At 34.2% G+C, this 25,981-nt stretch overlaps 1 protein-coding gene across 3 annotated transcripts; it reads right to left on the bottom strand.

The window, feature by feature from the left end:
* Positions 1-64: 64 nt before the first annotated feature.
* On the bottom strand, positions 65-22,612 carry LOC142973057 (very long chain fatty acid elongase AAEL008004-like). Of its 3 annotated transcripts, none has more exons than XM_076114604.1 (10): positions 22,358-22,612; positions 8,705-8,755; positions 7,412-7,480; positions 6,674-6,756; positions 6,477-6,584; positions 5,477-5,557; positions 3,861-3,917; positions 2,659-2,901; positions 2,240-2,392; positions 65-1,802 (listed from the first exon to the last, which is right to left on the bottom strand). In XM_076114604.1, exons 3-10 carry the CDS (start codon positions 7,467-7,469, stop codon positions 1,653-1,655), a joined length of 933 nt encoding a protein of 310 aa, XP_075970719.1. In that variant the 5' UTR covers positions 7,470-7,480; positions 8,705-8,755; positions 22,358-22,612; the 3' UTR covers positions 65-1,652. The 3 variants fall into 3 exon arrangements, with proteins under 3 accessions (XP_075970719.1, XP_075970717.1, XP_075970718.1); XM_076114602.1 differs by lacking the exon at positions 5,477-5,557 and adding an exon at positions 5,025-5,108; XM_076114603.1 differs by lacking the exons at positions 5,477-5,557; positions 8,705-8,755; positions 22,358-22,612 and adding exons at positions 5,025-5,108; positions 7,576-7,733.
* Positions 22,613-25,981: the final 3,369 nt, after the last annotated feature.

The following is a 25,981-nucleotide window of genomic DNA, read 5'->3' as shown; positions in this document are numbered from 1 at the left end:
TTGCATAATCAAGAACTTGATTCTGAATTAGGATTCTGGCTAGGTAAAAATGAATAGAAATAAGTCACTAATATTACACTTATCATTTAATTGCATATTTTTGTATAAAAATTACGATAGGTACATAAATTGATTTCTATATGATTAATGAAACAAAATTTATATTTACAAAATGGTGAGCTTCAGCTGCCTGACTGCTAGTGTAAGCAGAACATTCGGAGTACAAAAAGCACCTTATAATTTTGGTAAGTACAAAACGAAACGGAAGACAAAAAAGGAAGTTTGAAGCTACTGCTATTAAACCCGTTATCGATTTAATCTTATATACATAATTTTGGTATAAATAAAAGATAAATTAAACAAAATAAATAACCAACACAACCACTTTAGTGTCATAGTAATCTAAACCTAAATTGAACATTCGGCTGAAATAAAATACAGTTATTGTACTTAAAAAGAAACATAATCACGTCAATGTACAACAAAAATGTTGCAATCCAAATAATTAATACCTACGTATGTGTTAAAAAATTAACACAGAAAGGCAATCATCGGTGATATCGATATACAGCATTATATAATATGCCGCTGTATTTGCCGAAAATATAAAACCTATAATTTACAGTTATTTTCGATTTCTAAAATTATTGTGAACTATGTCGTGATAACCATGAGCTTGTAAAAATACTGATTCATACTTATTATCTAAAGACAATGATTTCTTCACCAGAGGTTGCCAGCAATGTGTCAGGTAAAGAAGTATAAGTGTCGCACCGGCTTGAATAGGGAGAAGGAACTTATTGAATATCAACTTTGTGTCTTGTTGAGATGCTGCAAGTTGTGTATGAATAATCTCGAGACTCATACAAATACAGATCGTAAAAAAGTATTACTTAAAATGGTTATAGCATTTTATTTAGTATTACTTTATATTATATACAAAAATATAAACTCAACACCAGCTTGATGTTTATTATTAGCTACCATGTTTTGCAGGACCCCAAATTATTATTTCTAGTTTAAAAGAGTAATAATAGTAACATAACATATACACAGTCTTTCTAAAAATCTTATGGAAGAAACTATAAATTATATTATAGCATCATTTATGCATCCCTTGCAAGAAATAAGTGTCTTATTACAATAGTTGAACATTACGTGTATTAAACTGTAAAAATGGGTGAATAACAATTCAAGTGATCGAAAATTTGTGTTTACAAGCTCATCCCATCATAAGGTATACATTTTATTAAATAAGCACCATGTATGAATACATGCATCTGTAAGTATTATGACTGTATTCTTTTAGAGGATTGTCTCGTCTCCAAAAGCAACGTAATATTATCTAAGTCTAACAATAAAAGTATAAAACGCTATGCGATCACAAATCTAGCTATACATTTACATCAATAAAATAAAATTTACACCATTGACACCGCCTAACCGTATGTACACTAGACAAATCACATGTACCACTACTGCTCTAGGGTTATTATTGACGAGGCAGCGAGCACCGGGGCGCCCGCATACTTCCCACACCGATACCCCACGAAGGTCCACGCTTTAAATAAGATATATTAACGTCCCGTGATAATTTCAGGCTATGAATCACAGACTACTACGGAATGCTAAGGTGGGCGCCTACTCCGCCGTCAGTTGCCGGCGGGCAGCACGGTGCGGGCGCGCGCGAACGTGCCGTTCGTGTGGCCATTCGTGTTGCTGAACCCGTTCTTCAGCGAGCCGTTCTTGTACGTGATGTCTTTGATCTCGGTGGTCTCCGGTTGTGGAGACTTTGCGCGGACCTGCAACAAATGTTCACTATATTTAGCATTCATCTTGCTTAAGATGTATTAAATCCTTCCACTATTGTTATAGAACAGAAAAAAGATCGGAAGTTAAAATACTACACAATCATGTTTCTATACTTCGGAATGCTATGAAAATTACCAAAACAAAAATAATGCTAAGCATTTCTCGCACGGTGGATAACCCGTGGTTCATAATTGGATGGATAAAAGAGGATATTAGCTAGTTAATAAGATCCTGCTTTTTTCCCACGACTTGAAACCATAATTTACGTAGTAGCTAATGACTAATGCTGTCTCTTAAAATAATGTACATTTATGACGTTTACGCGTCGTTTTGAGGCCACGCCTTATGTAGCCATGTGACCAGATTCTTTAAGATGAACAGGTATTGTAGATAGTAAACGACAAGCTATTATAACGGTGGTGTGTACCTTTGGTTTTGAGTAAGACTGGTTGTAGAAGTCTTTGAAAAGGAAGAAGAACATGACAGCGTGCATGCCGATCCACCAGACGAACGCTCGTGGATAGTCGCACTCGATGAATAATAGCTGGAACGCATGCACCATTATACCAACGAACTGCACCTGAAAGTTAATACAATAATATGTTAATTAAGAAATAAGTATGCAGTAGCTCTGTACTAATTAGTGTCGTGACATCTTTGTATGTAAACAATAGCTACACTTCAACTTGAGAATTATAATTATATTTATTTTTGGAATTGGTTCAGTAGTTAATAGATACAGATATTTTTCAAAATAATATTTATGAAGTAGGGTCAATATTAGTATCGAGTTATGGATCATAGTGCAAGTCTTTATTACTACTATCAAAATATATGAAAAATTACCATTTGCAGGGTGGTAAGATATCTCTTCCACCACAAATATTTCCTCATGTGCGGGCCCATAGCTGCCAGCATGTAGTAGGAATACATAAGTATGTGTACGAAAGTGTTGAGCAGGCCGAAGAATGTGGAATGACCACCAGGAGTGAACTTGACGCCGAACCAGACGGACATCGGCATCACACCGTGGTGGATCACGTGTAGGGTTGACACATGATCAAATTTCTTTCTCAGCACAAAGAAGATCTGCACATACATTTTTTTATAAGTAAATACGTCACGAGAAAAAAAGATGATATAGTTACGATTTTCTTTGATGATAATATCGATACGTTGTTTATTATAAGTACAGTATAGCATTATGCGATCGTATTTATTAAAGCTTAGATTTAGTATTTATAACATTACATTATTAGTTGTGTTACAGAAATTAATAGTAAAGTATTTACTGGAGCATTTATGTTAACACAACAAGGTTCAAATTGTTCCTGAACCTGACTCAGATAAAGATACTGAAAATATAGATGTCCTTATTTGCAGATAAGTCGTAAAGACATCGCGTTTCTAAGATGATACAATGAGTTGTCACGGCTATAAGTAGCATCTAAGGTCTATTTTCTACTGTTCATACAAACTACCGTGAACAATGCTAAAATTAGCATGCAAACTCGTTAAGTGCAGCATCTTACACCGCGTCTTAATTAGTTGTCTAAAAATGGTTAGACTAGCATATAAAAAGGTTTTGTGTTTTATACTACAGAACAGTAACTTATTATAGGATGGTCTTTGAATATAAGTATTTATATTAGGGCATCGTATTATTTTCGCTTTGTATTCAAATAATTAGGTAGCTCGGAATTCTTATTTAATAGAAATAATATCGTTCTACCAGTTGTACACTTCTCGAATAGAAAATAATAATGTTATTATTTCTAATTTTAAGACTACAATCAGGCGTCGGGCTAAATCAAAGAAACCATATTTTGTACTGTGGAAACTGTTGTTTCATACTGTTTAAAAGCTTTTTTTAAGCAGGATACATAGATTAAATGGTCCATGTGCCTCCGGAATACTAACTATACTGTTCAATAAACCGCCGCTACATGGCTACGTACGCACCGAGGTTATCCACTTAACATTAAATCTAAAATGGTGTAACTTGCGTACCATTATACCATGACATGTCATGTTGGAAGGTTACTTACCGTATCAAAAAATTCGGTGAACTTGGAAAAATAGTACCACCAACAAGCGTGAACCATCTGCAAATTAATAAATGTTATAGAACTTCGAATTTGAAATTGGTAGACAAACAAAAATGATAAAAATGCCTCAGGGTTCTTTAGTTTAAAAGCATTTCGATTCATACTTTCAGCAAAAATAGTAGGTAAGCAGCTAAACTATGCTTGGGTTAGCTTAACGGATCACGCTTTTTACGAATTCAACATGAGCGCTTAGCATTTCTTGACGCAATTATAAAATTACAAGCAATTGGAATTCGTATAGAGCCTGCTCCGTGCAATAGAAAGCGGGTATAATGATTTTATGACAAGCGTTGTGAACTTTGGTGAGAGGCGACAAATGGAACGGTTGCGGTGATTACCTAGTGGTCGTGTTAATATATGGTCGTCGGTGATTGGTTAAGACTATAGTAGTATAAATACCTAAATAATAAATTAATACGGCATACATTCAGTAAGATTCAATCACTTGCATAAAAAAATCCAGTGTAGGTATGTTGGATTTCAAGATAAAATAAATCTATTACAACTTATGATCAACAATAGCCAATATTTAGAATTCGAGGTCCTTCAACGACAGCCGATAAGTATAGTAACAATTTGGCTGGGCATCAGAGTAGGTATGAAAAGAAAACGATTTCTATAAAAACCCACTACCATTACTAATATTAAATGCGGAATTAACTCCTGTCTGCTTGTTGCGCTTAAACGGCAAAACTGGTGAACAGATATGCATAAGACAGTGTGATAGATCCCAAGACAGAGTCGAAGGCAAGCCAATGTATCATTTAGGTAATCTTGGATGCCTTGTATCATTAAATATTACAAGACAAAGATTAAGAAGGTGCTTATTAACTCCCGCGAGGAGTTAGCCAGCAATTAGCAACGAATGCCTAGGCAAGATTTGAGGGTGTATCAAATTTTGAAAGATGTCGATGGTCTAATGTTGCAGTGGAAATAACAGTGCCCATAAACAGATCAGGGTGTCTGTGTGAGGTTTGTGTATAGTTGCTTACACAGTTAGTGACAGAGGTGATGGTACGATTAATAGACGGAACACTCAATTAGGAGGAGCGATCAGTGATTCGGGATATGGGGTCAATAATATTAATGCAAGTGATAATTCACCCTCATTGTTTGTGGATGTTTCGAGTGGTCGACCGGCTGACATTGAAAGTTATACCTGCCTGTGAACCAGCCTGCTGCTCCGATCTGAAACAATATGCCGACACCACGCCCTTATATACAAAGTTTGCACATCACCGAATGTAGCGCTATTCATATAGCTGATTCATTCTGTTAATTCTTAAGTTTAGCTAATGTTGGCGCAAGTGGATATCTGTATTGTTACATGTTAGTTGCAGTACCCAAACAAGTCAATTGGATACATTATTAAAATGCGCATAATCTATCTTAAAACTAATTGATACCAGCTGCACCCTATAACTATATTTACAAGTTGCATTCAGCATCTATCCTGAAATATGATCAATGTCTATATACAATGAGCTCTGGTTAGTTTGCTCTGGCCTAGTACCATCGTCCTCGGCGTAGGTTGTAAGTGCCGTTACTTCACTTACTCTAATAGCTACAGGATTGTCTGTGTAGTCCACAGGTTGGCACCTATAGCTGTAATGATTCAGCCAGCCCCCCATCAAACTCTAGAGTATGGCATGTCAAAAAAATATATGTGAATCAATATAGTAACAACAGTGTTGCACACATTTCAATATATTTACCTACATTATAAACCTATGCGGGAAATGTTAGGCACACACAGCAAAATTATTATATTCAATCAATATTGACTCGAAAGTGAGTTGTTAAGGTTAATTGAAAAGTAAATTGCTTTGCAGCATTGTGTTGCTTTAAGCCATTACCTGATATAGAAGTAAAATGCAAATCACATTATATTATAAAACTATTTAAGTCTGTCTGATATATTATAAACATATAATGTCATGTGGAACACATCTTATTATTATATTGTTACGCATTATTATCTTTATTTGTTCTGTCAAGGTTTCTTGTCTGACTTATATCCCTAGGTGATAACGTTTTATACACTGTCTCGCTAGCTTGATTGATAAATTTAACATAAAACGACAATAAAATATAATTACCAGTGCTGGAATAAAAGTATTAAATAGTACACATGTAGCAGGCATAATGACTTCCAAATAATCAATGAATAATAAATAGTATAACTGAGACATTTTAATAAATATATCACAGTTAAAATAAGCCTTCTTTAGACTAGGTGTCTATTGGCCCAGTTATCTTTTACCATGTTGTATAAATGTATAATAATGTATATGTAAATGTCTCAGAAAATGTATTTATTATCCAGTAGTGGTAGTTGTATTATCATGAATATTTTTGTGTCTAAACATAAAAGAAACACATTTTAATACATTAATTCAAGATTGTAATGCAAAATTTTATTCAAGTTTTTTTGTAAAACTCTATATAACAGCATTGCTTTTAATCATTTTGAATCAGAAAATACAAACACTGTTAAATTAATATTAGGTATAGTTTATAGTTTATAAGTAGTTAGTGAAATAAATCAAATCTTACCTCGTAAAACAGCCATGTGCTGAACAACACTTGTAAGAAGTTGTATAATATTAAAACATTTTTTAATTCATAAGGTTTTCTATTCTCCATAAACCGGGGTCCTAAAACCTGGACAATACAAAAACAAATTAGTAAGATACTTACAAATTTTAATATATAAAAATATTAAACTGATATCAATAGATGTTCTATATTACCTTGACTAGATAGACATAGCTTAGACATATTAATAATGTAGGGAATGGGGAACTCATCAGGAACCATGGATTAGTCCTAGGATCTGAAAAAAAAGACAATATTTAAGTACAAAGTTATTAACATTATAAGATTTATAAAATATCTTAATAAAATAAAAAAGCATTGGATGATAAATTTAAATAATATGACAATAGCTGTAATGTGTACTGATTGTTTCATTTCATTATAATATCTATTTCAGTAACAGATGACAGTTCTTTACAATCACCGTGATTAGATAAATGAGTAACATAGTGTAAGCTGTTTTTGGGTCATCTAAAAATACTGTTCTGTGCCAACTGGAACAGTGCTAGTGTTATAAGATATATTATAATGTAGTATGAGATGAGCTTGTCAATGATGACTAAACAACCTATAATAAATTATGGGTATCCCATGTACATATATTATAAATATATAAAACCTTTATTTTCATGAGTTTGATCAAGAGTATTTATTAGTTTTTAAATAGTTCAATAAAATATCGACTTTTAATGTCGTTATTATTGCCATATTGTATTAATAATTGTACAGATAATGTAACAGTGATAAGATTATAGGACAGAGTTCTGATGCTAGTCTATTATTAATAGTGACAATGTGTATAAATTGTAAGCAACAGGAATGTTGCCTCAGGAAGACATCTAATGCACAGGTGCATTTGTTACATGTCAAGATATTATCATCATTTGACTCACCTCCATATTTGTCCATAAACATTTGCATATCACTTATATACTGTAATATTAGCGCCATTGTATCGATTTCTGAAAAAAAGTATTTTTAAATTATTAAAACAAATGAAATAAGTCACCGATTGTCACGACGAATAGAGTTCATTATTATGATGCTATTTGACTACCTGTAGGCTATCAAAGTTATTATAATTATACCACGTTACATTTAACATTTAATATAAATATTTATAGTCAATAGAACTACAATAAATTAATTTTATACATTGAAAACGAATATAGGTTATGCAGGCTTCGGTTGGCGCACTGACAGCAGCGTAAGAGGAAAGGAACTGTCTGCTCAAAAAAATCTACGATAGATGGCGCCCTATATAAAAAATCTGCTGATATTACAGAATTACGAATGTTTTCTTTTAAATATATTTATGAAATTATTTCAATTTTATTGTATATTTTTTACGTAAAATACTAAATTATCCGAACTGCAAACTGCGGTTACATAAGATAGACTAACGCGAACCGTTAATTTATTGATTTATTATCAAGAATTGCGTCAACTACGTAAAAATTTAAGAAAACCAAAGATTAATTTTATTAAAATATGTAGGTACATAGGTAGTTCAAATGTCATATTATTCGAGTTCTATACTCGAAAAAAGATCATTGGTACCTATAAAAAATGACAGCAAAAAATTTAGGTACGAAATAGTCTATCAAAATGTCACATAAATACATACGTTACACTAACTTATACGTATCCGGCTGCTGTGGAGAAACCAGCCGTAGTTGTTTTAGGATACGGTGTGTAGCCACTTAAGCGTATTTCGGATTTTAGTTTCTTTTCGTTAAATTCAATGTGATCCGGCTGCACTCTAGCAACGAAAGGTAGATGGCGAGTGATTCCTACTGAATCAGCCTACGATTAGGAATGTATATATGTAATTGTATTTTCCCTATGTCATATATTTTCATTTGATCAAGGTCAAGGTCAAGGTCAACAAAAACAAAAGACATTATTTCGTCTACCAGCCTACCCGTACGATCCTTAAAGTAACAAATGCATTGGATCCTCGTTTAAACGCAGGTCTCAACTATCGCCTGCTCGATTGCTCAAGCACGGCAATGACGATACCCCATACGACCGAGCATTTCTTCGTTACTACCTAGTCAATATCTACCAGGCTGTCTACAAAAAAATTGCCTCAAATATGACCTACGACTATGATTATGGACTTATAAAACACGACGACATTTTTGGTTTTAGTTAATTAAGGAACAACTTCTGTATGCACTTACCTTAATCTATTCTATTTCGAGGCAGTTTCAGTCTCCCGCTGCGTCGTATATCTGAAATAAAAGAGACACAGGTTTCAGAAACGATACAAGAAAAGAAATGGCGCCTACCCATGAAATTAACATTAGTATTATGACCACTGATGACTTAAGAATGACGAGTGTATAATACACTGCCAGGAATTTGATTAACTTTTTTTTTTGTAAGTAACTATACCTATGAACCTGGGGAACCGTGGTAGTCCAGTAGTCTGGGTATACACCTCCGACGCAAGAGGTAACACACCAATGACTTTTCGAAGCTATGCGTATAAGTATTACAAATAATTATCGCTTGTTCTGATGGTGAAGGAAAACATCGCGATGAAGCCTTGCATGCCTTACAGAACTGTAATACGTTCTTGAAAGAATGCAAAGCCCCAACCCGCACTTGGCCAGCATGGTGCCTGTAGGCCTAACCTTCTCTTCATTCCAGGAGGAGACGATTGCGGGACGGAACTACTTAAAATTATTAGTTACTGAGTAGAATGTTATTTGCATCATGTGGTTGTTGATTTTCATTCATTAACAAGTCTTGAATTACAGACTATCTTGACAGGTTACAATTTTTAACACCCGTCTTGAAACACAACATATACCTACAATATAACGTATAAATTTAATAGTAGGTAATTGAGTGTAGCGTATGTCACGATTTATTACAATTTCATATTTCTGAAACATTTTTTAAATGAACACAACGTCCCTGACTTACCTGACATTCAGACTAAATCTTTCAAAATTATGAAAGTTTGTGTAATTCATCAGTCAATTTACATAGTTACGTTACATTGTCAATGAATGACGTTATTCATTGTTTCAAGGAATCTCGATGGTCAATATCACGCATAAATGTAATTAACAAACACATGCTATTCATATTTTCGGGCTATGTTCCATACTCAATTTTCTTACAAGTAAGTATTGAAATCAAAACGAAGTGCGACCTTCAACGTAATGCGTTAGTATTTTTTTGTTAGAGTTGAGATTTAGTCTCATATACCTATGTAAGTACCTATCATGGGTATTTCATACGACCTACTTACGCATGTCTACATTATTGTTAATGATAAGATACGTTGTTAAAAACGCTACTCATGCCGGGAGGCGTCGGCTGTTGGTGTCGTGAAGTCGTGAGATAGACGTAATGATATCACCTCATAGTGATATCGTATCTGTATACCACGTATTACTCTGTTTATTTCGCAATAACTCAGACAGATAACAGTTGAACATTTACCAGACGGAATGTCAAAGTAGAGTTCACATTTCTATAGACTAATATCAATAATTGATCTGAATTTTTAGGCTGATGTATTCTACTGATAGACTCAAATGACAACGTTAGGCGCAGAGGTTAACGTCATCACCTCGCTTTAATAACTGCTACGTCGCATGAAGCTGGTTCGATTTACAGACAGAAAAATATTTGTGGGATGAGCATCAGTATCTAGTGTATTAAGGTAAATCAAATATATCTACATGAGTATTTAGAAGATATGAGAAGGTTTATTAATCGTCGGTCGGGTTTATATAGTATACAAATTCTGCCTAGGTTAGAACCAGAATCCAAAGAATTTTTTTTTATCAATCTAAACTTCGGCACTGTCGTTTATTGCGAGCAAAAAGCAAAGAACAGATGAAGATCAAACATAAATACCTAGCTAAAATATTTACGCTGTATGCAATATTATGTAGAGTCTACTCTGTAAAGGTTCCTAATGCAGTTTTATAGGTAGTTATTATCATGACATTGTACTAAGCTAGACATAGTTATCCGTGGTGCTAGACGTCTTTTGTTCGTTTTAGTTCCAGTAATAATCGGTCTCATAGACTAAATAATTGCTGGAGTTTGTTTCAAAGTAGTTAAGTGGATAGATCGATTAGCCGAACAAAGTGTGTGTATTTTTTGTACAACTCATAAACGTAAAGAGTTAGAATAAGACATTAGTGCTTATGATATAACGAGATATCCGCTTTGTACGTTTGTCGTAATGATAAAAATACTCAAAAGATGAATAAAATATATGTATGTGAAGGCATTCGTATGTAATGTCGGTATTCCCGTTGGTTCTGCTCGATAGTGGTGAAGCGGCATTGCTACGTGTAATTACTTGTGGGTAATCCTAATCCAGCCAGACTGAAAATAGAATCTAGAAAAAGGATATTGCAATGAAGATGCAAAGGCGTATAAAGATGCAACGCGCATTCTGTAAATCTAGACGCAAAGCAAAAGGTTTTTAAGTCTCGATTCAATGTTATTTACTAATTTGTTTGTATTAATGTTTACTTTTCTATTAAACTTTTTATTTTAGACTACAGAGACATAAAAGTCCCTATTTAGGTGATTTGAAACAGTTGGTAACCATAATCTTAATGAAGCGAACCTAATCATGTTTTCTTAATCGTTATCTAAAGAAAATCTTATTTGTTTTGGTATGCTTCATTTAGTTGAGCAATACTTTCCAGTTATACAACTATCCGGTTTTGTTTAAATAACACATAATTTTTTGAGTCTACCTTGTTATCTTGATCTGGTATTATTGGAATAAGTGAAGTTCCTGTTGATCAGATGTTATGTAGTGTTTAATATGATGTAACTTGTACGTTTTACTCTCTACCGATAACAGATATGTACTTGCATTAATTTATTATAAGCACGACGGACCTAAAACAGTAGATATCAGAATTTTAAATAACCGTCATCATTAGTCGTGATACAAGTTATGAGAAACCCAGTTTTATTATAATAAACCGTTATAAATACTGAAATATTTCTTATGAAATATGAATTGTGTTATTCATCAGTTGCTGCTGCTGTAATCTGCTGCTGCACAGACCTACGCGTAGAAATTGAAATGAAAATCATCATCAAAAATGTGTATTTAATAAGTAATTAATTTGTGAGAGTATGATCTCGTTAAGAAAGTAACATTACATTCTTAGTAAAATAATTAAGTGTTTGTAATCTAACTTATCAAAAGCGAAATCTCTTATACCCGTGTGAAATTCTCATTATCAGTGTTATCGGTATACCAATTGAAAACAATTAATCATCGGCTTATGTATTAGCTATAATACTGTTTATCAATATACTTAATCTAATTAATTACTAATTACATAATGATGAGTGTTAACATAGTAAATATTCATCGGATTATAATGTTTATTGGCAATATTATATTTTGATAGTGATATTAAATAATTGTGTAAGTGGCTAGTAATGATGTAACAAGAATGCGTTTATTGCAACACATGATTCGCGGCGTGCGACTTCAGCAGAGCAAGTTGCAGTAGATCGGCAAGGACGGACGAGCGCTCTACGTAGTATTCATTCAACACGTTTGTATCCCTGGCTTGGGGCATGGTGGGCTCGCTACCGGACACCTAAAGGGCATTGAATTTTTTAGACTAGTGATGTATAATTTTGTTGTTGTCATTAGGCGGAGCAATCGCCTCGTGTCTAAGTGGGTCATTGGCTGCACGTCGAGTTATGTAATAGTGAGTAACGACTGCGCGCTGCTCGGTCCGCTTGCAAGTGCACCGCGCCGACGACGAGCGTCTTGCTATAACGGAGACATTTGCAACTCTAAATAATAAACCGGTTTTAGAATACCCAAAACCGTTTTTACATATAATTTTGTAATTTTTGAATATATCTTTCTTGTTGCAATACTATTTGTGTATCAGCAGCGGTCGACCCGCTTAGCTCTATTTAGAAATTTGTGACTCTGTTTAGAAAGATAGAGTCGCAAGGATTACATTATAAATTAAGTTATGTTTTCGCACGTTTTGATTCCAAATGAGCTGTAAGTATCTATCTTTGTATTATGATTGGATATGTACACAACATCAAAATTGACCCGTGCTGTCTGTATATTGTAGGCCGTTGCCGTCATGGTCGTCGCGTGGGAATACACGTACTTGGAATTATAATTATATTTACATTCTTACTGTGTTCTGTGTTTAATGTAGGTATTGTAGTGTAAAGTGCCTTTGAACAACAAAGACACGATAGCATAATAGGAATTCTGTGAAAGAAGTAAAGATGACATCAATACAAAGACGTTACCGGTCGATTGTATTCACAAGGAAAATGGATTGACGCTTGCTTACGTTGAAATTACAACACAAGCAATAACGTCACTTTGTCTAAACTATGCTATTATACAGCACGGGCACACGAATTATAATGACGTGTCGCTAATTGAATGTAAGATACTTATACGCAGAAATATGGACCTAAGTACGATTTATTTCAATTACTACATACATAATTCATGAATTTATTAAGTGGTTACCTACTTAAATGTATAAAAAATGTGTTTTTCATAAGATATTGTTAAAATTGATGAATTACATTCTTCGGTGAATCACTCATCTGCTAACGTGTATGTAATAACATTGTAATATTATATTGTATAATATAATGAATTGTTTAACCGATCATATGTATGTAAATTTGGGCACAATAGGTCATTTTATTAAAGCTGAGTCATACATAAAGCTTGTAAAACAATAGTCCGTACGGCGGAGACGAATGTGGGGAAGCCCGAACTGTTTATTGAGATTCCAGCGATGTTCCCGGTGTGACCGACTACCAGGCAGAAGGCACATGTATCATTTTAAATGCGTTCCTTATACACACTATAAATACCAATGAAATAATTAGTTATGAATGAGAAGTAATGTGACAAATTAAATCATAATCATAATATTACTGTTACTTTAGATAATACTTTGTATTAAAGAAGTCCAAACATGTTATTATGAAAAAACCGTGGAATTTCTAGTAATACTTTATGAAGATACCCAATACTTGAATGCATTTTTTATTTTCTGCGTTTGATTCGATTGTTATCAATGTTCGTTAGCTCGTTACGCCGCTGACATTGGTCATTGTTAGTAAGTAGTAGAACAGTCATTAACTAGACTAGGTCATTATGAGGTAGGTCGGCTTTATTACGCGACTTTGATATTAAGTACTTTTACAGGAATTATATGACTGGTAGGAGGAAACACTTTGTTTTTCTATTGTAATAAGGAATTACAACAACTGTTTGCTTTGGCTTGCTGGCTACGACTGTTGCGATATAAAGATATAACACAACGTAACCAGAATTAGTAATGGATAATGTTTTAATCTACAACAATTGTATTCAAATAGTTACGTCGCATTGTAATATCAGTTCAGTTCTGATCGCTCGCTTCTTCGGCATTGACATTGGCGGCGCGTGCTTGCACGCTATCCGACGTCGAAAATTCCGTTTTGTAATTGAAAATAACTTTCAATGAAATGTATCGATGCAGCACTGCAGACGACTGCAGTCGTGAAAGCATTTGTTCGAGAACCGTGGTTGCATCGGCAGTTCGCCACGTGTGTGTACTACATAGTATCTAACGCACAAGCTCACAACAATTTCTTGATAGGTTAACCTACCTACTTGATTGCCGAATCTCTACATGTGGAGTGGATATTTACATGTGGTTTTGGTATTTCTCAAATCTACCCAAATGATGCAAATTGTAATGACAGTAGAGGCTTCCTCGATTGCTAATCTTATCCTGTTACCGATTAGTAGCCTGTGGTAGCAACATTTGATCATTAAATCGTTAATTGCTTAATTATTTAAAGTTAATATTTGGACGATCAGCGTTTAATAGGTACATTTGTTAAACGCTGATACGCCGCGACTTAATATCTACAAAATTCAGTAGTCTTTCAGCTTTTGTGACTTTTTTGTTAGATATTAAGTACACTTTTTTTTAAACATATAAATAAAGTTAATTTATATAAAATTTTAAATTACGTATCTACGCTACTCATATAATTAAGAATCAATCTGTGTGAATAATGGATTTCCCATGAAGATACATGTGGTTAATGACCATTAATGTTTTCAACCGTAATTACTACCCATGTTTTTACAACAATCTTATTATAGTATTCGCTTTTTTACGTGTGTTATCGGTTATCAAGCTGCTGACAATGTCAGATTCAAGCAGAGACACTTGCCAAATATAGTTGGATCGCGATGATGTTCCTACGTTGACGTATACCAGTATAAACTGCAAGGTCGGCAAGCGTCGCTAACCCTGAATCAGTTGTTGCACTACACACTACACTTATATGGGCGGCGACAATGACCATTTGTCATCAGAAACAGTCTTGAACATTTAACACTTCTTTGTTTACAACGAATCCCTGAAACTGTGATATTATATTATTACGACAGTATAAGATAACTATAATATGAAATAATGTCTATAGTCGAAATAACAAGTAGAGTTCTAAGTAATTGTTAAAGGATTAGCTAAGGAAGTGTGCGTGTCATTGGGTTTCTGGTAGAAAAATCTATATGATACAGAATAAAAAAACGTAGGTACCTACAACCTAATGAATTATTCAGTAGTTGATTATAATTTTAATTGAGTCTGTTCTTAACGAGTTTCAATTTGGTAACACAGGTTTTACTTACTTTTTGCTAACCTTTGATAGATCTTAATCTTAAATAAATTTTCACAAAGATTAGGTTTATTATTATTTTTAATTTGTTTTTGTTTATTTTACTTTACAGGATATAAAGTCTCTAGGTTTGAACACATGCATTCTGAGTCATTTTTCTTACATAATTTGTGTATTTAATTCTTTATGTGCGTAAGCCAATAAATGTTTCAATATTTAACGCTGGTTAGTACCTTCTTTAAGATATTATTTCTAATGTAAATGAGATCGGAAGTGCTTCTTGTATTAGAATCGGAAGTTGAATAGGTTTAGAATAACTTAAAAAGTAAAGCATCTTCATTTTATTTATATATTTCCTCACCGTATAATAATTATGAATTACTGATGTAAAAATATAAATAATAACTGGTCTGATTTTAACAGGTTTTTTTAATTGTTGTATTAATCGATGATGAGGCCTTGTGCCTTTTACATATCGCATTAAGTTACACTATCCGTAGCCATCAATCGATTCCGTAATTCGGCAAGGTCCGATAGTTCTCTTTAAACGCTGTGATTGCTAACAGCATGAATGATGTTACGTCAAGGTTTTTATTACGGTCCCATAGTTAATTCTCTGATATATGCTGCTCGTGAAACAAAACCAAGGAAAATGGGCTCTAATAGTGACAAAAGATGTATATACGTTTTTTTAATTTATTCAACAAAAATGAGTATTAGAAGCTGTGGAATGTGTCGTAGGCACGTAGTGGCGGCGCTCAGAAAGTGGAGCGGAGAGTGCAAATCGGCTTCTGCGATACACGGCATGCCACCACATGCGCCATCGTGCTGTACACACTACCACCGACCACGCACCGCAACGTAGTGAGGTAGGTACTCGTTATACAATTGCACTAAATTATTTCAACGAAAGTGACAAAACAGTCGCCGCGAAATACACCGCCATTGACGAAATTAGAAGGGCCCCTGGCGCGTGCGTATTATACTTATACGCACATATTATAACTATTATTAGATTGCAAGATATAATCGTACAATACCAACTAAGTACATACGTGGAAAGGTTTGGCAAACATTTGTTTATGTCTATCGATTAAGTTGAGTCGAAGTCTACTACTACGAGTGAACTGCGCTGGCGTGTTGGATTAATTATTATAAGATATATTTTATTTTATAAAATTGGACATGCTATCAGAACAGATGTGATCATAAGTGAGAATAAATAAGTCACGTACGTAATGGAATGTACGCTGATTGTTATCGACTAGATGCGACATGACGAACCAATATTTGTCACCAGTCTTTACTTGGTAATCGATAAATTTACTTAATGACAACTGAAATTAAACACGAAGCGTCGCTTTATCAGCCAGCCTTATCAGTTACACTAAAAGTAAATACAAGGTTGATTTCGAACGAAAAAATTTTTGGTAAGAAATGCAAATGTCTTAATTAATTAATTGCGCAAAGAAAACTAATTTAATGTTTCATATAGGGTGTAATCCAAAAGAAAAAAATAATGTGTTCTTTGTTGGTGAAATGGCAGCGCGGTGCGATGCGTTTGCGCAACACCCGGAGGCAACACAGTCGACCCTGAACTCAATTCGGCCGCGATCATTTTGCAACTAATCGTTGGTCGCTGCGGCGCGATGGACGTCGCCGGCGCAAATGTAAACATTTGCAGGCGCGAGTCGAACGCGCGAGGCCGAAGTGGACGTGCTCTAACACTACGTACACCATTAAATGACTATCCTTGCTAAGCGTAACAATTCCTTGTCATATTCAAATTAAACAGCCCAAAACCTTTAAACTGCTTTGATCGCACAAACATGTACACTGTAGACACTGTAGTACATGTTATGTATCTAACGACCGAGAATATCCTCTGTACATATATGCTGCTATATAGCTATGCCTTGAGATGAGACTTCCCATTCGTTAATCGTGGACTTGGACCTCTTGTTAGTTTGGTTTATAAATTGTCACGTCAGTGTGAGGTTTTTATATTTCGCAGTGACGACTGCCGATAGACGCGAAGTATTAATTTTACTAATAAGTAACGCGTGTATCTATCTACCTACTGATTAATCTTAACATCGGATCGGTTACTAGGAACTATACGTTAGTTACTACATGATAAAATGGCAATGAGAAGTTATTGTTTTCAGCTCTTCTCTATCTATAATAGCTCTACCGTGCTTTACAAACGATATTTGTGTAGAAGGTACTTATGGTGTGGTGAGGGTCAATCTCAACTGACAGATTGGTTATAGACTTTAATAGATAAAGAGCTCAATCATGCTTTATTAACAAATTAGAGTAAATGTAGTTACTTCTAACTTGTTTGATTTCCTTTTCGACACTGCATGCTGCAGCGATAGACGATAGATGTTTTTTAGAGCAAATTTCAACTATGAAATATATAAAACCTATATTTGATAAATAAGCAAACAATGACATTATCAACAAAGTATGTAAGTTAGGTCATTGCTTTCATATTACTTCAGTCTGAGCGAGTAAGGAGGCGCTATGTTACAAGGTATGATTATACAAAAGATTTTGAATGTCAATGCCAGCAAGCTCTGCATCAGCTTTAAACGGAAATTCGACCTTAACAGGAAGGTATCTCTAGTAAATTAAAATGACAAGACTACCGATACGACATTGAATTTTAATCTGAACTATGCGACTACTTGTTGGTTAACTAAGTAATTCTACGGAGCCGGAATTTCACAGAAACAAAGGCACAGATACATACATCCATTACATCATACTCGTTATATCTTTTTGACATAATAGTTATAATCAATATTATAGATAATATTATTGTTATTATATAGGCATTACTACATAATATAACAATTATCCGAAATCAACTTTTTAGAATAGATATTTCTTACTAGCAGATGTTTCTTTATGTTCATTCAACACTGTTTTTATACGATACCATTATCGTTATACTATATATTATTATACTTCGATTTTGGTTAAATAATAATTGGCGTAAGACGTAATATCATTTCAAGAAGAGGTCGTCAGTTCCTTTTAACTTTGACCGTCATCGTTCAGCGCTATTTGATTAGTCAATTATATTTCAAGTGGTGGCCAATGGCAAATAAAACTTGGTTTTTCGCTTCGCCAAATGGATTTTGGTTTGTAATTCTTATGATATTAGTTTTAAAGCGAATTTTTAATGATAAGTTATGTTCATAATGTGTCTTTAATGTTGTTTTTTTTGCAGTAACTGGTTGGTTTGAGCACAAGGTTGTGAGAATCGCATGGACTAAAGCATCTTACCTCTGCATGTAATCATCAAATGATCAGGTATCAACTAAAACATGATATTAACACAAAGCCGGCGCAAGCATACGACAACAGAATCAACCTCTATAAGATTCTAGGGTATAACTATCCTACTAATATACATATATTTTATTAGTAGGTACATTAAGCATGATAGTTCCTATGTCTTTATTACTTTTTCAAAATAATACTACTACATGGTTTTTTGCTATCGAGACACAGCTGATACAGGTAGTTTTTAATTTGGATTAGGTAGTAGGTAAGTATTAAAACTAGTAAGTATTATAGAGGCTTTTTTGTGATTTTTTGGAAGAATATTTGTTGTTGTTGTTTTGATCATCTTTGGCTAAAATAGTTTACGAGACTAATTACAACTGAAACTATTTGACAGTTATGATTGTGATATTGTTCGTTATTTCAACACGATTGTTCAAATTACGACGTAGAGTCGTTTCTTCTCTACTTTAAAAACGTCCTCAAGAATGCCTAAGTCATATATTCGGTCAAAGTCCGATACGACCTAGCGACATAATTTTACATAATATTATGTTATAAATATTCACTTAAATAGGTTTTACCAGTCGGACAGGATTTAGCAAACATGTGGAACAGTCAAATAAGGATTCATAAATTTCCGCTACCCAAATGACTATCAGAAATAAAGTTTATATAGTCCCTACTTCTTATTTTGGTTAAATTTGTGACAGATAGTAGTGGGGAAATGCTTAAGTAAAAAACCTTATTTCCAATAGTCAAAGGATATGTATCAGAATCTACGGATATTACTAATTTGTGTTTATCCTAATGATATAGATTATATCGTGTCACAGCATTCTCAAGTTATATTGCTAACAGTGTAGAAATATTAATAATGTCTAGTCTACGTATAAAATTATTTATTGCACGAACTGCAGAAATATCAACATTTAGCCGCACGTCTCTCATGGCAGATATGCAGACGTAAGTAACATAAAAGACAATTGTAACTTTTTAAATAAACAGACTAGTTCCCTGTGATCACACAATAACACATACATACATATAAAATCACTTTTTTTTCATAAAGACGTAGACAGAGCCCAAAGACCTTGGTACGATCCTTACAAACTACCCTTGCCTCATTCACTCCTATTATATTCTTTTAAATATCTGTTAAATTAAAACATCACTGTGCTTTGCCACTTTACACATAACATTTCCTTATGTTATTTTCGTAGTACACTATCTTTTACCAGATATATTTTCGTAACTGTATTTGTATTAACCGAACGTTTGATAACCGATAACACATCAATATCGTAATCGTCTTACATTTTTTAAAATAGAAAACTTTGACTGATAGTAAGTAGAGACCGATATCACTATTTAAAAAAAAGAAAAATGTTATTACAGTAAATTAGTTTAAGTTAACGCATAAAAACGATTTGTCACTTTTAAGACACTAAAAGAAGGTATGGGTAGAAGAACGTATAGTGGCTATTGCTATTAAAAGAGAAGAGAATTTTATTATAAGAGTAGAAATATATATAATGTCACGCCTTTTTTTTTCCATAGGAGTAAGCGGAGACTAAAAACGCCTCTTGTTACGATAATTCAAACTTCCCTTGTCCCATTCACATCCATACGTCTTGTTACTTTTGCATGAAAATGTTATGCTCTATAGTTTTGCCAGAAATTATTTAACTAAAGATACGAATTGTTACTATAATTCTCTATTTTTGTAATATTGTCTCTGTTATTGTCACAGTTGCACTAAATTAAGTTATTCTTTGATAAAAGCAATAGTGGTATGTGATTATAAATGGCTAAGAGAATCGTTCGAACAATTGACCTGTAGGGTTAAGGTCATAAATTTAGTTCAGGATCAGCAAGAGAGTGGCAATGACACCGTTGCGTGATGCAGCCGTAACAGAACAAAGTGAATACGTCTAGAAATTTGGTATGGCTCTTTTCGTCGGTTTTTTTAACACCTACGATGTACTGAACACCAAAAGTATTGGTAATAGTCACGATGCTGATAGAGTTTTTAAATTTGTTAACCAAATCCAATGCTTAAGAATCCTTATTATTTGAATACTTATGCACTCAGTTTTTATACGAAACACCTATGTACTGTTTGGTCTGCTGGAGGCTAACATTTCAATGGGTTGTCTGAGTAACGAAATTTAGGAAGAATTTAGAAAGGTAATGAAATTTAGGTAGTAAACCAGCTAGCAAATAACGGCGCTTAAACACACACAAAAACCGTCTGACTTTGAGCCAGAGGTCACGTAAGCATAATAAAACCCGTTAATCTTTTACCCCTAAATTATCTTCATAGCAATAAGGTACTACCTAGTAAAGTTATGTCGGTTAGTACCTGACGTCAATGAAAAACCCTTTATTAAACAAGTTTTATTCGCAGTTCTTTATTTGTGCTTAGCTGGTTTGTTGACCTTCACAGAGTTCCGATGTTAGCTTTCCTTATTTAGTATATAGCCTTCGTAATTAGATGTCCAACATATCATTGCTTGCATTACTTCTCACCAGGGTTCTAGTGGTTATGTGGAAATTCCGAGCGCACGACCTTTACAAAACTAGATTTGCAGACAATTCATAACACGACGTATTTGCATTCTTGATTAACTGCTTTTTGCGTCATTTATGTATTACGGGTACATTAGGTATTATTCTCTTTTCGATTAACAAATATATTATAAAAAGGAGGTTATTTCATGTTCCACAAATATTTACAATCTTTTTTTAAAACGTGAGCAATCTAGTTTGTTTCTTATCAAGATCTAGATAAAGATAACGATAAAATTGTGTCGTTATCGATAAATAGTGATGCGCGTGTGTATAGTATTGTCCCTGGACGTGCCCACAGAGCGCGGCGCGTCCACTAGCGTCCACTAGTGTCCGCTGGTGTGATATGTCCACTACTGTCCACGTTACGTAGTTGCGCGTAGTGAGTAGGCCCACTAGGGAGGCATGTTAATCTCGTGTCATGTCAGTGGCCAGGCGCGGTGACCTTACGTCACGCGCCCACCGCACCGCGCCGCCACACGCGTTGGGAATACTAACGCTACCAGAACGCCTTGGTGGATCCTTGGCTTCAAAACCGAGCTCCTTTCTGAGTAGACTGTTGCGTCTGTTGCATGTTTTCTACTATCCAGTTCACAGTTAAGCTAATGTTTGTAACAGTGTCCAAACACAATTCGCATACCACAATGTGTTGACAATCGCGCATCGGACAAGCGGATGTTATCCACTATTGATAAACTTTTTTCCGTGATTGGTATACTTCTCGTAATTAACACATACTGAGTGAGGACCGAGGAATTAAACTAAATTCACATTTGTTCTTCATGTAAATTAACTTCGTTTGATCTCAATGATTTGACCCCTGATTGGGAACACGCATCTCCCTGGACCCAATTAGCACTTCTTAAACGCATCTAGTAGTTAGTAGCACTGTTTGTTACTGCCTATGATCTTGAAAAATTATTATTACCTTTGTTTATTAAATTGTCCCTGATCGCAGTAGGAGGAAAAATATTATAAGTAAAGTAAGAAAATTTATGTTAGTGTGTCTTGAAATAACTATAACTTTTAATGAAAAGAAAATCATTTATTGATTGGATGGTAACGTATTGGTACTTCAGCAACAGATTGTAATGTTAATTAGACTCGCTATATGAAGTCTACTACAGGCATGTTGTAATAGCACATCGCTACCTTTAGTTTTTTCTCACATCCAACTTCATACCTGGAAACTCAGGTGATGATCACTGATCAACCTTCCGTACTGTTCATCACATGATTCAGCCGCCGACGCAAACCGTTTAGATAATTATGATTAGCCTCACCTGAGCGATCGATCTGTCAGACCGGCGAGGTCCTTTTTCGGAAGTAAGTCCTCCAGGCCGAGCTGATCAAGTGCACATTCACTACCCGACGGAGGTGGACAGCTGATGTCCTGTCCAGTTTAACGTATCGATAGTGGGGGGCGCGGGATTGCGAGTGTGCGTATCAAGATATCGCGGGCGGATGTCGCGACGGCGCAAAACGGCGCCTGCGCTCGGCAGACAGGTGAGCTCGGTACTGGCGGCGCGCGCTGCCCCCGCGCGCTTTTATCACATCGCACTTCACGCGCCTTCAACTTGACTTCTCGTGTCATCGTTTTGATCATTTTCTGGTGTACTATTGATACTGCATACTGAACAGGCTTCTGCTTGGTTTCAGCGAAATAGTTCATAGAAATAGATTATTGATCTAGCATGCTAAATCCTAGATCAAGAACTCTACTACTACTTTGGCCTTCATAGCTAGGAGATGATTATTAGTTTGTTCATACAAAGTAGACTTTATAGTATAGATGCGAATATAACTTCAGCCATTGTTTTGTTTATGTTATCATCACATTTATGGCATATTCTTATAAACACGCTAGAACGACGCTGTAGGAGATTTTGTACTAAGAGGTAAATAATTTTGATCAAAAACATCGTCCTCGACAAGAACTGTTTACATTCTCATCAGCAACTTCACAGTTAGGTGTCAATCAAAGTCATGGGTAGATATTTAGATGGGTGTTAAAATCAGTTGTTGCCTGATATGGAAGCTGTATAGTGTATAAAGAGATAATTTAGAATATTAAGTAGGTACTTTACATACCTACTTAATAATAATGCTTACAGTCGCTATATTTTATGAAGAATTTTCCATTTTTCTATTCAAGGCAGCTGAAAGACAAGCATTTCACAATTAAATGTTAAACGTGAGATGGGTAAAGAAATAAATCTTATCACTTGATCCCGAACGTTACAATAAATCATATTTGTAATTTGTATACCTAATTGATTAGTTCTTGTTTTGTATTTGAGGATAATAAACGCATGTTATAAGGTCATCCTTCAAATACTGATTCATCATCATCTCTGTCATCCACAAAGTTCATTCGTAATAATATTCTTTTACAGCTGTCATAATTCTAAACAGATTACATTTAGATTGCAGTGTAATCTATGGGTTAGTGCCTGAATATCTACTTCTTGAGAAAGCCTTCAGTAGAAATAACTGGTCAACCAATCTTCTTGAATGGTCTATGCTGTGTTTATAACATACGCTTCAAACCTTTGGTAAATTATGTCCTTGACACAAAATAGAGAATCCTTCCTAGTTACTTTCAGTAACCGAAATGGTTTTCAAAAATTGATAATATTTCCGGATGATTAATTAAAAAGATAAGCGATTTTCAACTTTATCACATAAAGCAGATTGCAACAGCCTTGCATTTTGAGAGGCTTCACACACCAAAACTGTCACACGACGGTTGGTGATTGTAATTTTGTAGTTTATCCATTAAAGGAAGTTTGATGGACATTAATGTATGTACACACTTGTCTTAGCAAAATAACTGCTTTAACATTTAAATCTGCGGTAATAAATCCCTAAAAAAATTACTTTTTCTTCTCCTTATCCCTTACTGCTTAATAGTATAATAATATTATACTAGTGGTCGCCCAATAGTCGAAATTCTACTAAAATAAATTTAAATTGTAAGTTATTTCAAGGCCTAAACCCTCCTTCATTACGGGAGGAGACCCTTGCCCAGCAGTGGGACAGTAATGGGTTAAATTTATTATTATAAGTTATTTAATATCAAAATGTATGACATTCAGTAAGACCTCAGTAAACATATAAGACGGTACTCTATTTACCTATATGCTCTATGTACAGACAAATGTCAAATGCGTGGTAGTGTGTGTAATGTAATTATTGATTTAAAGTACTATCGAACCAACTGATTCATGACCCATTTTGCCGATAATTCGCTTGACACCGTCAAAACAGTAAGAATTTCGTCTCTATCGTCAAAGTTGCACTTAGGACATTTTAAACATGCATACGACTATGTTATGATGTATCTACGACTACAGACAACTTTGACCTTTGTTATTACAGTGCGTAGATACGTTTTCGATAAATCACTCTTAATTTGAATGTAGAATGTAAATAGTCTAAACTCTTTTCACTACGAAAAAACCTATTTGTGTCAAATATCAAATAGCACGTCATTTAGAAATCTGTGAAACGATTAGGGTAACCATTACAGTCATTGCCCATCATACAGAATAATACTTTTATTTTAATTTCTAAAGTAACCAGTTCAAATTAATTGCGATATATGTCATTTTTAGAATATTGGTAACATTTTTAATTTATAGAACTCATGTCCGACGTTTGTGCGACAGGCGTGTAGCTCGAAAAGAAAAAGTAAAAGTGTGTTGCAATATTTGTTAAGGATGACACATTTGAATGAACAGTATTCGCTTGTATTTATGGTTTTTAAGTGTTTTATATTGAATTAGTATAAAGTTATTGAAACAAAGGACTGATGTTATTTTAGAAAGAATATTTAAGTTGCGTTTATAATAGAGTTTATGTCAATGTTTTACTAAATAAAGACACTATTGACCAAAATTGATAACAATTCCTGAACCGGGTAATAACTATGCTGGTTACCCTATATTATTTAATTTTATAGTTACATTATTTCCTATAATGGCCGAAAAAACCATGCCCTGAGTGGGTATCGAACCCACTCCTGACGCGTCGCAGTCGTAACATCAACCCACTACGCCACGGAGCCTGTTGAAAACGGTAGCAAAGCATTATTGTATTGGCGCACAAAGATTTGTCGCAATAATGACAGATAACAAATTCATTACCAAGGAAACGAAAGGTTCAAGCCAATTTCGACCTACGCGTATATAGACGTGTTTTAGAAAATGAGCACATGGTGGGTCATGATTCAGTTTGTTCGATAGTACTTTATAATCATTATTATTAAGAAATATTAGCGTTCTGCACTCCTTCTATACATAAACTGTAAGTGAATTCTGAATTTCATTCTTTTGCCTCCGCACGTTTTTCGTAAAAAGGGGTCCGAAGTTTTTGCTTCACGTATTATAATATACATATAGATATGTACCTGTTATCATTTAATTTCCCCGAATGCAACATTGTTTATACACTAAGGTGTTTTAATTTATTTATAGATAAATTGACTTTTGACATTTTATCGATTTTAGTAAGGCATATAACTTTAATTAACTTAGCACACACGCAACGTATGTATTTATACCGGGTGGTCAAAAATAAAAGACGTATCTATAATCGAAATTCGATGAAAGTTTGTTTGATGTAGTAGGCAAAGACCAACCAAGTTAGCTAGAAAAGTAAATTTTTAACCAATGAAAAATAAAAAATATTTGAAGATATTCAATTTATAACGTAATTCTAATTAATTGTAAGTAGAGGGTTTAGCTATTTGGGATATTTTATCAGTTCATCTAGACTATTTTTCTTTATATTTGTGCATCTGTACACTGTAAATGTACATACAGAAAATATGAATAAAAAAACGATATTTGAATTGGTAAAGGGATTGTTGAAAAATCAGTTTGAATGTCATCGTTGATAGTTTT

This window comes from Anticarsia gemmatalis, chromosome 5 (genome assembly GCF_050436995.1).
Source record: "Anticarsia gemmatalis isolate Benzon Research Colony breed Stoneville strain chromosome 5, ilAntGemm2 primary, whole genome shotgun sequence".
Lineage (NCBI taxonomy): Eukaryota > Metazoa > Arthropoda > Insecta > Lepidoptera > Erebidae > Anticarsia > Anticarsia gemmatalis.
Note: the sequence above shows the minus strand (reverse complement) of the source record. Positions and strands in the feature narration are given on the sequence as shown.

Coding starts and splice junctions, on each gene's coding strand:
- LOC142973057 (XM_076114602.1), bottom strand. CDS start 7,469: ATGGCGCTAATATTACAGTATATAAGTGATATGCAAATGTTTATGGAC. Junction 6,757..7,411: donor GTTTATGGACAAATATGGAG/GTGAGTCAAATG, acceptor CTTTTTTTTCAG/ATCCTAGGACTAATCCATGG. Junction 3,918..5,024: donor AACATCCACAAACAATGAGG/GTGAATTATCAC, acceptor ATTAATTTGCAG/ATGGTTCACGCTTGTTGGTG.